The sequence below is a fragment of the Amblyomma americanum genome, chromosome 10, assembly GCF_052857255.1.
Source record: "Amblyomma americanum isolate KBUSLIRL-KWMA chromosome 10, ASM5285725v1, whole genome shotgun sequence".
Lineage (NCBI taxonomy): Eukaryota > Metazoa > Arthropoda > Arachnida > Ixodida > Ixodidae > Amblyomma > Amblyomma americanum.
The window spans coordinates 42,702,010-42,714,226 of record NC_135506.1 but is presented as its reverse complement, the minus strand read 5'-3'; the positions used below and the strand labels follow the sequence as shown (position 1 = coordinate 42,714,226).

The 12,217-nt window shown below is 45.5% G+C and overlaps 1 protein-coding gene across 2 annotated transcripts in view; it reads left to right on the top strand.

Annotated features, from left to right (window-relative positions):
• Positions 1-6,655: 6,655 nt before the first annotated feature.
• Positions 6,656-12,217, top strand: part of LOC144106563 (sodium- and chloride-dependent GABA transporter 1-like) — a 35,180-nt gene continuing 29,618 nt past the window's right edge. For both annotated transcript variants that reach the window (XM_077639408.1, XM_077639407.1), the window contains exons 1-3: positions 6,656-6,744; positions 9,557-9,697; positions 11,820-11,951. In XM_077639408.1, the coding sequence (XP_077495534.1) occupies positions 9,562-9,697; positions 11,820-11,951 (268 nt within the window). In that variant the 5' untranslated portion in view covers positions 6,656-6,744; positions 9,557-9,561. The remainder of the gene's footprint in view (positions 6,745-9,556; positions 9,698-11,819; positions 11,952-12,217) is intronic.

Sequence of the window (12,217 nt, the reverse complement as noted above, 5' to 3'; positions counted from 1 at the left end):
TATAGGTGCGTAATATACAGTCTTTCTTTGAATGTCGCCTACTACGGCACATATTGCCTAAGGCGATGCAGCGAATGCGAACTAAGTACCCAGTCCGGACTATGAACTGGGAACATACACTGTACAAAATTATTGCTTTTTCACCCAAACTGGAGGTCTTTGAAATATACATCGGCTGTGAACTGTATACCAGAAATTCCGGTAATATAAAGGTTAGAAGGGCAAAGACATTGTACGAAGCGCGAACTGTCGAAAAACAAGTACGATTTTCGCGTTTGCTTCCGTGTCATTCTTCTTTCATTTTTATTTGTGTCGAAGCTGCAGTGAAGCCAGTAAAAACCTGAAAAGTCCCAGATCGTCGGCTTTGTTCCTAGCGTGCGGGAGAATTTAAGTAGTGCCCCCTTCACCTTAAATTTTTGAAGGGGCAAAGCGGAAGGTCCCCCCGGTCCTGGAGGTCTGGAGTGCCGAAGGTATTATACTGACTGCATTACAATGTCAAAATGTAAACAAACTCACAAATTTTGAAAAGTACATCCGATTACTTGTACCGAGTTCTCGCTTATGTAATTAAGTGCAGTGTAATACCGAATGTAAGCCATTAATGAAACCACGGAAGGTGGGCTTTTTAAACACTGCCATGTTTGCGACGCTTTCAATGGCTTGCAGGAAAGCTTGCCTCTTTATTTTCAAGCTTCACTCCTGGGTCCACGCGCTGAAGAAAACACAAAAAGCTAAGGTTTCAGGGTCTCTCTGTTCTCGACGCCGTCGGCATGGGTCTTCTCAGCGGTGCCCCCTATAAACAAATTTAGTTTGTGTGGTAGCCGACAGCGCGCCATCTGTTCTTGATCTCGGTTAGCTGTGCTTGCTTGTCTCATGTTGTGCTAATATTTTGTGCCCGTTCTTACGCGGACGGCCAAACGTCTTTTGAAGTTCTGTGGGAAACTACGCAATGTTCATAACAGCCTTAAGCGAACGCCGCCAATGAAAAAGATCCGCGTGTGGGTTGCTGCCAGTGAATTTTTCTTGAAGGGCGTTATAGACGAGTGTCCGAGCACTTATGGCTCCTGTCGTAGGCAGCCTACGGAAAGCGGTGACGGAAACTGTGCGGAGGTCATCATAGAAGCGGAGTCGGGCTGTTCGGGCGCTGTTCCCAGCACTCAGCGCCCTACAACAAGCAGCTGAAAGGTATATTATGCGCAGAATGGAGTCATAAAAAAAGGGCGCCAGCCCGATGGGAATGCAGCAGTGCAATGCTGCATTCAAAACGACTTCTTAGGCTGCAACCCCGGTGGCCTTCTGAGAAGTAAACATGCGGCTCAACTTTATTTGCCTTTTTTTTGATAGTGCTTTTCAGGCTGTTGCTCATCGAGTTGATTTGGCTAATGCACGACTGTTTTGTCTGTTTTGACCCCGTTTGCTTGATTGCGCTTCAAAAACGCAGTCAATGCAATGAAAATCTAAGTTTTTTAATTTGATGAATGGTGAAGTCTTAGTAAGATATTTTGTTCGCAATGTTCTTTAGTATACGGCAGGTACAGCAACAACAACAAAAAAATGTGTTGAGGAAGAAAAAAAACGAAGATTTTCACGACACCTTGTGTATATTCGAAATCCCTTGAATGCTGAACGTGTTTTTTTTTTTGAGTCTGCATGCAGTCTTTCCATGTGATGTGAAAAAGCAAAAACTTGAGGAAAAACTTGTTCTCAACGTTATGTGCACTTATGTTTGGAGGCATTTTAAGCGTGGAAAACCAATTTTTTTATCTATATACGTAAAAAGTAACAAAGTTACTGCTTAAAGTCTCATTGAAAGGGAGCATTGACCTGTTTTTTTATTCATTCCTCAGAAAGTAAATCTATATTCCAAAAAATTCAGTTCACAGCGTTCAACTTTATAAATTGATTGCGGTATTCAGCCTTTTATTCCTGAAAGCATTCGATCCCCACTTAAGTGTCCAGCGCTTATGCCAGTTTGGCGCCCTGAAAAAGAGAAAAGTCACGAAAATGAGCCGTTTTAGAGGCTCAGTAGTTTCCCGTATAATAGCCAGAACGCAGGCATATCTAGTACACATGTGAATTGTGCACGTTTCGTTAGGTATGCAAGATGTACTTGCAGCACTTTGTAGTTCTTTAGTTTTAATTGCGCATATATACCCGTAATAACGAAAACTAGACCCATGGGCCGCGGCGGGAGTGAACATTTGGAAGCACTGAATGCACGGATCAAAGATGACGAAAACCACGATTTAAAACGAGGGGATCGGGAGGCTACCTGTTAAAGCTCAAAGCGCGAAAGGCTCTAAAGATAGCCTACCGGTGTAAAGCATCGCAAAACAAAGCTGCTCTGCTTATATCGGCGCTGGTTAGAATCCGGCTGGGGCTGAAAGTATCACGATAGTTTTTCTCATTGGCAATGCTTAGACCAGAACTTTCAGAATGTTACGGAAGGGCTGTTTAGGTTCGAACCATGCTTGCTTTAGTTTACTGAGAATAGGTCATTGAAGCATTTCATGCTTACAAATAGATGCCCGTTGGCCTGTTAGGGTACCAGAGATGACTCCAAGGAAAAAAAAAATGCAGGCGGGTGAAAGAGTGTCAAGGCGGGATTTAAAACTTCCGTATAGTGTGTACCGTCACTGATTATTGGAGCTAACACGCATAAAGGAAATTTACTGCTAGAACTGTAGGAGCAGAAAAAGCTTGTTTTGTAAATAGAGAAACTAAATGTGAAGGCCAACCGCGTGAGAATTCCGAAACGAACCTTCAACCATTTACTACTGTTCTAATGTCCAATAAATAGAAGTTGTGGCTAGCTCGCTAAAAATAGAAATATGCAACAGAGGGACACAAAAAGAAAAAAAGGCATCAATTTGCTGATGGGACAGCTGGCCTAACGAGGTGTAGTAAGAAGAGAGCATAGAAACAAAATGAACCGAACAAATATTCGCAAAAATACCAGAAAGGAGTCCGGAGGAGGCAGTAAAGAAACGACCTCTGGAAAAAGAGCATTGCGGTAAATTAAAGCGGCTGATGTGAATCGAAACAAAACAACAAAGCAAACATAGTGGTCAGCATATCTGTGGTCTCTGTCGACACTGGCCTTCCCATCTGCAGCCTTTTACGGAGTGCGAGCCCTGCTCAAGTAAGCAGTTAAAGGTCACCGCAGAAGACCACTGCATGTTCAACTTTCAGCGCTTCTGAGGAACAGCTGAATGCAGCGGTGAATGCAGCAAACAAGATAACAGCGCCTTTTTCTCTTAGTCAGTTACCAGTGCTTGCGCAGCAACAGTCGACCGGGAAGACATGAATCCTAGTCGCCTGCACACTGTGCACTAGTCCTGCTGAAGGGTGTACGTCACGGGTGAATGGTTCATCGAAATTAGCATGGGATCCCCGCGTTGTAGTGGGCCAGCATATCTGTGGTCCCTGTCGACACTGGCCTTCTTAACCATTGCCCTCGTATCTGCCGCCTCTTTCAAGGTACGAAATGCCATCATCGTGCCTGAGTACGGTTCCGGGAAGCACTTCAAGTGCACCTCAGAAGACGAGTGCGTGCCCATCGTCAAGCATTGCGATGGAACTGCTGGCTGCGGCGACAGATCGGATGAACAAAACTGCACATCCAGCCGAACATGTATCAAGGGAGATTATAAATTTAAGAACGGTGGACCGTGCCTTACAGCCACGTGGCGATGTGACGGTGAGCGCGACTGTGCCGACGGGTCGGATGAACACCTGGAGAGCTGCCAGAGCCACACTAACGCAGCCATTTCGACTAACGCCACAAGCTGCAGTGAAGGCCTGTTCGCTTGCAGGGGTAATCCCTAACCTGTGATTTGCTGACCACTCTTCTTTAGGTGCGATGGCGACCGCGACTGTCCCGATGGCTCGGACGAGGAGAACTGCGTTTTCTGGAAGCAGTGCATGGCCAAATAGTTCGCGTGCAAGAGTAACAGTCTCTGCATTCCGAGGCTTTGGCTGTGCGAAAATGACCGAGACTGCCTCGATGGCTCAGATGAGGAAAAGTGCAGTACAGGCCCGTCATTGCCGACGCTGTGAGCCCTCGCGTTGTCAGCAATGCAACGACCCCCCGGACGCCTCTGATTAAAGCTGATGTCCGCAGTGGACCCGTCTCATACCCTTAATTCGATTTGTGCTGGATGTGTGTACCTTACTCTTTTGCAATTATACTAAAGTTTTCAAAAGTAACGAAAAGAACAAAAATATCACCAATCTGGTTTATATTTGGAGTTTTCTGGCTACATGCTGTTATTACCGTAATTTGTGGTATACAGTCCGCAGACTGTCGTGTTTAAGAGTCAAAATTTTAAACATTGAAGACTATCAAAAGGTGCAGACAACATAGTGTTCTCTTTGCAATGTATCCCGACATAGCATGAATTGTCCTAATGCGATCCTATGGATCGAGCGTGGAATATGAATCGGGTACAGACCAAGTATGAAATAAAATTTTGTTCACCCAAAATTGAGCCCTGCGGAGTAGTCACTGGTTGCGAACTGGTTACCGAAAATTACAGTAGTTTAAGATTAGAAGGTCGAAGACACCAGATAAATCACAATTACTCTAATAACTCAGTTTCTCGCTTAAAAATGGTGTCATTGTCCTCCAATTTCTGTTGATGTAGTAGCGCGTAGCCACTGTTGACCTGAAACGCTTCCAGGTCATTGCATTTGTTCCTAGGCTGCGATGCGCAAGTTAAATAGCACCTCTTACTCATGAAATTTCTTATAAGAGTGAAGGGGAAGGTTGTACCCACCGTTCAGAGGCATCACGGCCGCTGCACGTGCTGGTACCAGTCGCACTGGAAAGTTCAAAAGTTAACAACCTCAGAAGTGCATCCGATTTCTTGACCTGTGTTCTCGCTTACGTAGTAAAGTCCAGTACATTATGCAGTTGTATGTAAGCAAAAAATAAAACATGCTTTTAAACCAAAACTAATAAAGATCATAAGTATGTCTGAAAGTTCACTGCATGTTTTTGACATTATCTGGTGCATGGCATCAAGTAACATTGGAGTAAATGGTAGAGTAGCTGCAGAATGGGGATTAGCTAAACAAAGTGAAACATCAAGTCATTCGTAACACACCACTGACAGTCCATGAGTGTCGTGCCTGGCTGCTGCTAAGGTTTGAATAACAGCCATCAAGGTGAGAGCGGCAACTTTTCAAGAGTATTAATACTAGTGCGGTTCCAGCCCGTATACGTGGAGCAGGGTCAGTGAGCTCCCTTAATGGCAATTCAGGTCAACATGATTTATCGTTTCCCTTCGAGGGCGGTCACTTAATGCAGACAATGTAAGGCAGTCAACAAAGACGTCGTCCCGGCATGCCACCATGCGGCTTTTTTTTACTTTTATTTTTGATGGAGGCCGTGCCAGCACGGGGAACTAGCAACCTACCTGCTCCGAGAGGACGTAATCCTCCGAACGGGTGACATCGACTTTACTCTCCTCTCTCTAAAGGCGGTGAGGAGTTGTTTCGTGACGCGTTCTAATCTGACCAACCGATATTGACCTGTGATCAGGTAAATAAAGCATAAGAAGACATCCGCTTCTTTTTCCTAACCTGGTTTGCTGCTAGCACGGCATTGTTTCGCCCGGATCAAGCTACCTAGTGTCGTAGAAACTTGTGGCAGCGGCGTGAGCGACCCGTCAAGTCACCGCCGTTAAGGAAATTTCTTTAGACAGTCTAAAGACCGTCCATTGCCTTCCGCCTATAAAGTCTATAGAGTCTCTATAGACAAACCCTAGATAACAGTCTGTAGGTGATACAAATCTTATAGACAGTCTGCAGACAACCTATAGATTTATGGCCATACAATTTTAGTAGACTGTTGTCTATATACAGTCTACAGACTATGCGTAAACAAAAATAAATATCAATAGGAAGGCAGTACGCTCTATAAGAAGTCTGTAGACTGTTTGTAGGCCATTTTTATAAGGGCGGCTCGAACCTTCAACGGCGTTTATGGTAACTACAGGCATGAGCTACCTTGAAAGGGTGGGCTAGGTACCGCCTGTACTTGGGTACCAACCGTCTTAGCAGGTCACTTTTACAAGTCCTCATAAAAGCGGTACCTTAGTGTGGCGCTGAATCACTACTGGAAGATGCGCCAAAAATACCTTGCACTACATATTATTCAGGCAACGCGCGGAGAAAGTTCCCGCAAGGCAGAAAACCAAACGGGTATGTTTTGCAGTGATCTACCCTCCTTGCCATATCTTTTAGAGAATAGCGCAGCACGAAAAAATACTTAAGGAGAAAACCAGCAAAAGCGAGCTTTTCTCTGTTTTCAAATTTGTGCGGCTCCCTTCAGCCGCGACTTGAAAAGACCATCTATAATCTGTCGTGCACACTAAGCTTGGAAAGGAGGCGGAGCAGCAACCCTGAACATATTCTTTTTTTTTTACGAAACACATCTTTTTCGTTAGTCATCTTTCTTGTGTTCACACTTGGGTAGTTTATTGGGAAGTTAATAGCACGTAATAACTGCATTCCTAATTTGTTAATAGTGTCAAGATCTAAGCAAAATGATTTTCGCATAATGAGGGCACAAATGTTTACTTGAAACAAAGAAACACTTAGGTATCAGGTAAAAAACAAAGGCTACGTAAAAGAGGATAATAAGAATCGTTACGAACCTCCCGCGTGCGCTCGTGTCACCTTCACTAGAGAAAGCCGAAGAAGCAAGAAGGCCCAACGCTCCGTTTCTTTTCGAGTGAGGTAAGCTTTTTTTGCCCCTTGGTGTGACATGTATCACGGCGAAATAGAAGCTTTGTCTTCTGTTACGGATAGTTGTGCAAACCGGAGTCTTTTACGGGGCAGGGAGCTGCAGAAAAGAATTCTTTCGATCGAAATCTTCATGGGGGTGCGTTCTCTGGGGTACTCGACTCTGCCGACGTAGTTTATGGTGCGCGAAAAGTCTCCCCACGATGATACCATGGCTGCTGCTGCTACAACGACTGCTGGCACTGCCATCCGTCAGACGCCTGCCGGCGTGCCTTGGTAATTTTTGCATTGTCCCTTTTGTATCGGTTCAACCGTCTTCGTGCTCTCTTTCTCTAGTGGGGCAATTTGCAGACAAGAGGTGCTTGTGGACGGGTCCGAAACGGATTTTTTCTGAGCTTCGCTGACAAGACTACCTTGTCAGCAGCCAGCAAAAAGCCGGCAGAAAAATTTACCGGCAGTTTAATCTCATTGGCTGACTCCGGTCTCACCACGAACATAGTCAATGAAACGGCACTGCCGGCATTCTCTTTTTCGAGCTGTTTTGCTGGCAGAATTCCCTGCACAAAAAACAGCCGGCAGTCGGCAATCAAGCCAAACTCAAGAATCTCAGAATGCTGCCTTAAGGCAACACACAACACTACCAGGCAAAAACAATATGGATTTGTCCTGTTTTCTTTTTCCATTCGTAAAAACAAACAAAAAATTCCTTTTCGAGGGATGCTTCGAACTGTCTTTCGCATCCTGAAACGCGATGCTAATTTGCTAAGCCGCAGAACCGATAGAAAGTAGCACTATAATCGTGCTCCTTGCAGTTCCTGTGCACATCATGTGAGTTGAGTGAGCCAATAAGACGACACCGCCGGCATTCTGTTTGTCGGGCTTTTCTGCCGGCTGCCGAGAATGTAGCCCCTTCAAAACCGCGCAGGGGCAAAAGACTGGGAGCCGACTTATCGAGCCCTGGTTTCGGGCTCTTGTCTAATTTGTTCCGACTACTTCGAGCAAAAGCTAGCACGCCCACCTCCCCTGGTATCGTTCCATTCTTCAATTTCCTTGTCTCTAGGTTAAGGCCAAATGTCTGCGAGCTTCTCCTTACTTGGCGCTGGTGGTCGTTTGGGCCTCCAAAGCGCAGGGACAGAGTGAACATTGCTTAGCCGAATGAGGATGTTCTTAAAAGAATCTATACCCCTTTCTCTGGCTCGCAAGTTAAGCACGCGGCAGTATTGGTGGCAGACGCGTTCTTTAGGCTAACAGCGGGGAAGTAAGTTAAAGAATAAGAACTTTGGGGCGTCATGGTGTTCGTGCTGCTTGACATTAGAGTTCTGGTTTGAATTTCTGCTACTTCAAGGATACGAAATATTGTGGACGTGAGGCCGCTGCAAGTCTTTATTACGAAGACCATGCTCATGTTTGTTTTGTGGAACCGCCAAGTGAACAGCCGCGGTTGGAAGTGCGTAAGTGCCTAGTACATAGTAAACATAATGTTTCTCGTGTTTTCTTAACGTCTGCTAGAAAGTGTCATTTTGCTAAACCTGAAGGCAATATTGTAGTCAGGCATATTTCTTGCACGTTATAAAATAAGCCACTGCACATGTAACGAAGTCACTCTAGGTGTCTCTTGTGCAAGTGACTCGCGGAAGGCTGTGAAAACCTGAAATCTTCTATCTTAGCGGAAATGTTTCCACAGAGCTACGGTTAAAAGGTGCTCATTCTCATTCCTTCTGGCCGTTGCTTTAACGTTTATATGATCACTTGTTTGAAGATATCTATTCCGGTATTTTCAAGTTTTGGGATACGACTGACTTCACCGGGTGAAGTACTTCTAGCTGAACGTTATAAGCGATGTATGACTTGGCCTGATTTTCTTGAAACAAGTCTTTCCGGAATAATTTCCCAACAGTGCGGATGACATACCGCTTTTCGCTTAAACCATTTTCTTTCGACGTCTTGCGAACCATACGCACTCTTAAGGGGGAGTTTTGTTGGTCGGTCACATTATATCGCAACCTGTACAACCGTTTAAAGATGACTGGCTATTTGTCGCTCCAGGCCAGACTAAGTAGTCTTTCAAGGTGCAAAAATCCCTCCTGTAGACGTAATTAGATGGGAATGATGCCTGAATAAAACTTGCCAGCTTTCTGGGGTTGGCTATCAAACTTTTCGCACGCAAGACACGATCATGACTGCTGACACGCTTTTGATCTGTGGGATAATGGTTACATAGCGCAGAATGAGTTTTGGGTCACTGACCAAGTCAAAAACGTTAGTTGACGTTTAAGAACCCCTACGTTTTCCTTGTTCACAATGAGGAGCCGGCCAAGTAATATGCAGCTTAAGTAGCTTTGACTTGTCGATGTTATGATTTTGGGTAAGCCGGGTGATGATTCCCATTTGTTCTGCTGATATTGCTAGGCGTTGACTGTTATCAGGAATTCCAGGTGCAGCCGCGCTGACAAATTTCTTTCGGTAGCAACGATTTCCACGTCATCCAAAGCAATTTAATGCCTTTTTTCCCGCCTATTCTGCCACAGCGTGTTCTGCAATGTAGCGCATATCATAAGCGAGGCGCCGATCAAGAATACAGTTCATTACAAGAACTGAATAGTTCGGCGATGTGCTGACGCCAGCTGGGACTATTACAATGCCCCCAGAATTTAGTGAGGAAGTGTGTAGCGCATGTCTGTTTTAACATGTTTGCAATAATTAGCGAGAGCAATCTGCTTTAATCAAGTTTATGTTAAGCCTAACGTGGCCGTTTTCCAACTGCTTCGAACATGGGTATGGAGACCGCCTCTCTCTCTATTCGCAGGAGACATGGAGAACACCGTACAGCGACGCGAGCGTGAAAGGTGGGCAAACAAAATCGAGTTCATCCTATCTTGCATCGGCCTGTCCATTGGTCTGGGGAACATCTGGAGGTTCCCGTACCTCACCTACGAAAATGGAGGAGGTAAATACAACCTCTGTTAAGAGCACCCGAATCTTTACAAACTCTGGTATCCAGAACCGTCGTGATCTTGTGGCTTAAGCAATTGCTTAAGTTAACGTGAACATCTAGTGTCGCAGAAGATCCGGTTTCGTCGTCGGTGCTGTTGAACGGGAACGAAAAATCCTTAAGAAATCCCCAGAGAAGCAACCTAGAAGGTAGATGGGCCAGCTAAGGCACGTGTCCTTGTGGCATCATCACAACCTGCCCATCGGATTGTGAGCAAACTGCCCACCGTGGCAGGTGGCAGTTAAATTAATGATCCGTCGTGTAGGGTTGCTGGGAAGAGCAACCTGTATCTCACAAGCCTCACCGGTGACATCAGCGGCCACCGCAGGGCAGTGGCGCACCGCTTAACAGCTGCACCGCGGCGCCAGGAGTGGTATGAAGACTCCCAGAGACCTATGAATATTAAGTGGAGCCTGCACAATTCTGCATATAAAGGTATTAACGCCTTAGCTGCCACGTCATACAATTAAGGAGGAGCTTGAGTGTTCCCTTAAATCTTTAACCTTGCCAGAAAAACAGATGTTCAAGCTGTTTACGTTCCTACGGTCTCCGCATTATTTTCTGGCTAAGGTTGCAAAAAATACCACTTGAAGAGCGGCCGAGTGGTGAAGCGCACCTAACTGACCCTACTTTATTGCCACATTTGAGCATTTCGCTTGTAAAGACCAAATATTGTTACCTGTTCACAGTCTACAGAAGGACAGGGGATAATGTCCCGAAATAAGCGTTTCGTTCAACCTGAAACAAATGTTGCTGGCAAGGAGGTGTGGCCGAAGGTTACTTTTATGATGCCTCCGGAGCCACTTTAATCACTCAGAGCTATGGGCAGACAAGTTGTCAAAGTAATGGTGAAGCGTGTAGTATATGTTTTCAGGTCGTACACATGAGACAGTCTTGTAAACTGCCCACCAGCATGATTATACATATACATGGCATGTGTAAAAGTGCGGTATTGTAAAAGTGTGCATGTGTAAAAGTGCGCAGATGTGAAAGTGTGCGAAGTTCCTTGGCCCGACTAAATGCAGTGGTATTCTAAGCCTAAAACTGATGCCGCGTGTACTGATTTCCTTCTGGTAGCTGGAGTACTACATGCGCAAAAAATGCGCATTTCATAAATTATAGCGCATTATCCAGAACCACAGATTGATCTTGAACAAATTACGCATTTTCTGTCTATAGCAACCGCCCACAGGTTTATGTACAGTTTTCAGCAAACACAAGCACCTGGCCAATCTAAACAAACTGCGCCCTAGTCCGTGCTACGCCTAACCTAACTCACCGCAGGAATGCATGCGTATAGACCGCGCTATATCTTATTGACATGCTTAGACACCGAGCGTTGTAGTAAACAATCGTTTATGCACCCGTTACATTGTGTTCTCAAGGTTTAGAGCCTAGAGTGCTGCTGCGGCTCACGCCCACGGGACCCCACCGCATGTCCCATCCAAGCGGCCGGGATGTGCATTTCACATAGTGCTTCCTCAAATAGCGGAGCACGTTGAAAGCATTTCAAATTTTTTGACAGTGCCTAAATGCCTCGTTTGCCGCCAGTACGTTTTCAATCCTACATAGATGCACCCACAGAACATCCGAGAAGCATTTCTAAGCTTTAGTGGCATCGACTACGCGTCGCACCCGGTGATAGTGAAAGTGGACCATTGCGCGAGGTGCGGTGTGCGTGCATAGGGGGCGCCTACGGTTTTACGGGAGACTTCTCACTGTGAAAAAGTCTCACCGTTATTAAGGATTACTCATCGTTATTGTGCACTCGCAAGCGGACAAATGTATTTCTCGTAGTGTGTCTTTTCATAACTCTTTTCTTTCCTCTTGTGCTTTCTTCCTTGTACTGACTTAACGCCAGTTCTAGCAACCCTGCTCTTGTTCGCGTCGCACTAATTGCAAGTCATTACAAAAGGAAGTTTCCTTTGCAGAACTTTCTACAATCTGCATATCTCTCAAAAGGAGCAGCGCCGTCTGCTTGCTAGCCTGTGCCTTTCTCTGCTGTGTTATTATATAATAGGCCACTGTACCTTTGCATCACACTAAAAACCTCGTTCTGTGTTTTGCGGCGTCGCAGCTGCGTTCCTCGTGCCGTACATCTTCCTCATGACGGTGATCGGGCGGCCCATATATTTCATGGAGCTCATCCTAGGGCAGTTCTGCAGCTTCGCCACCCTCAACTCTTTTGCCTGCGTTCCGCTTGCCCAGGGTAGGTAGCTGCTGGCTTCCAGAGCAACGCTTTTTTTTTTTTTTTTGGGGGGGGGGGGGTCATGGGTAAGTAGACAGAAAGCACGTAACAAGCAACAAACAAGAAAAGCTGGAAACAAGCGATTGAGAACGAGCACAAATTGAAATTTTTGACACGAACTGCACATGCCAAAGCCCACAACTAGTAATCTCTCAATTTGGCACCACTATATATTTTTTCATTAATGGCACTGATGTCCAAAATATGACCAAGGGTGCAACACAGAG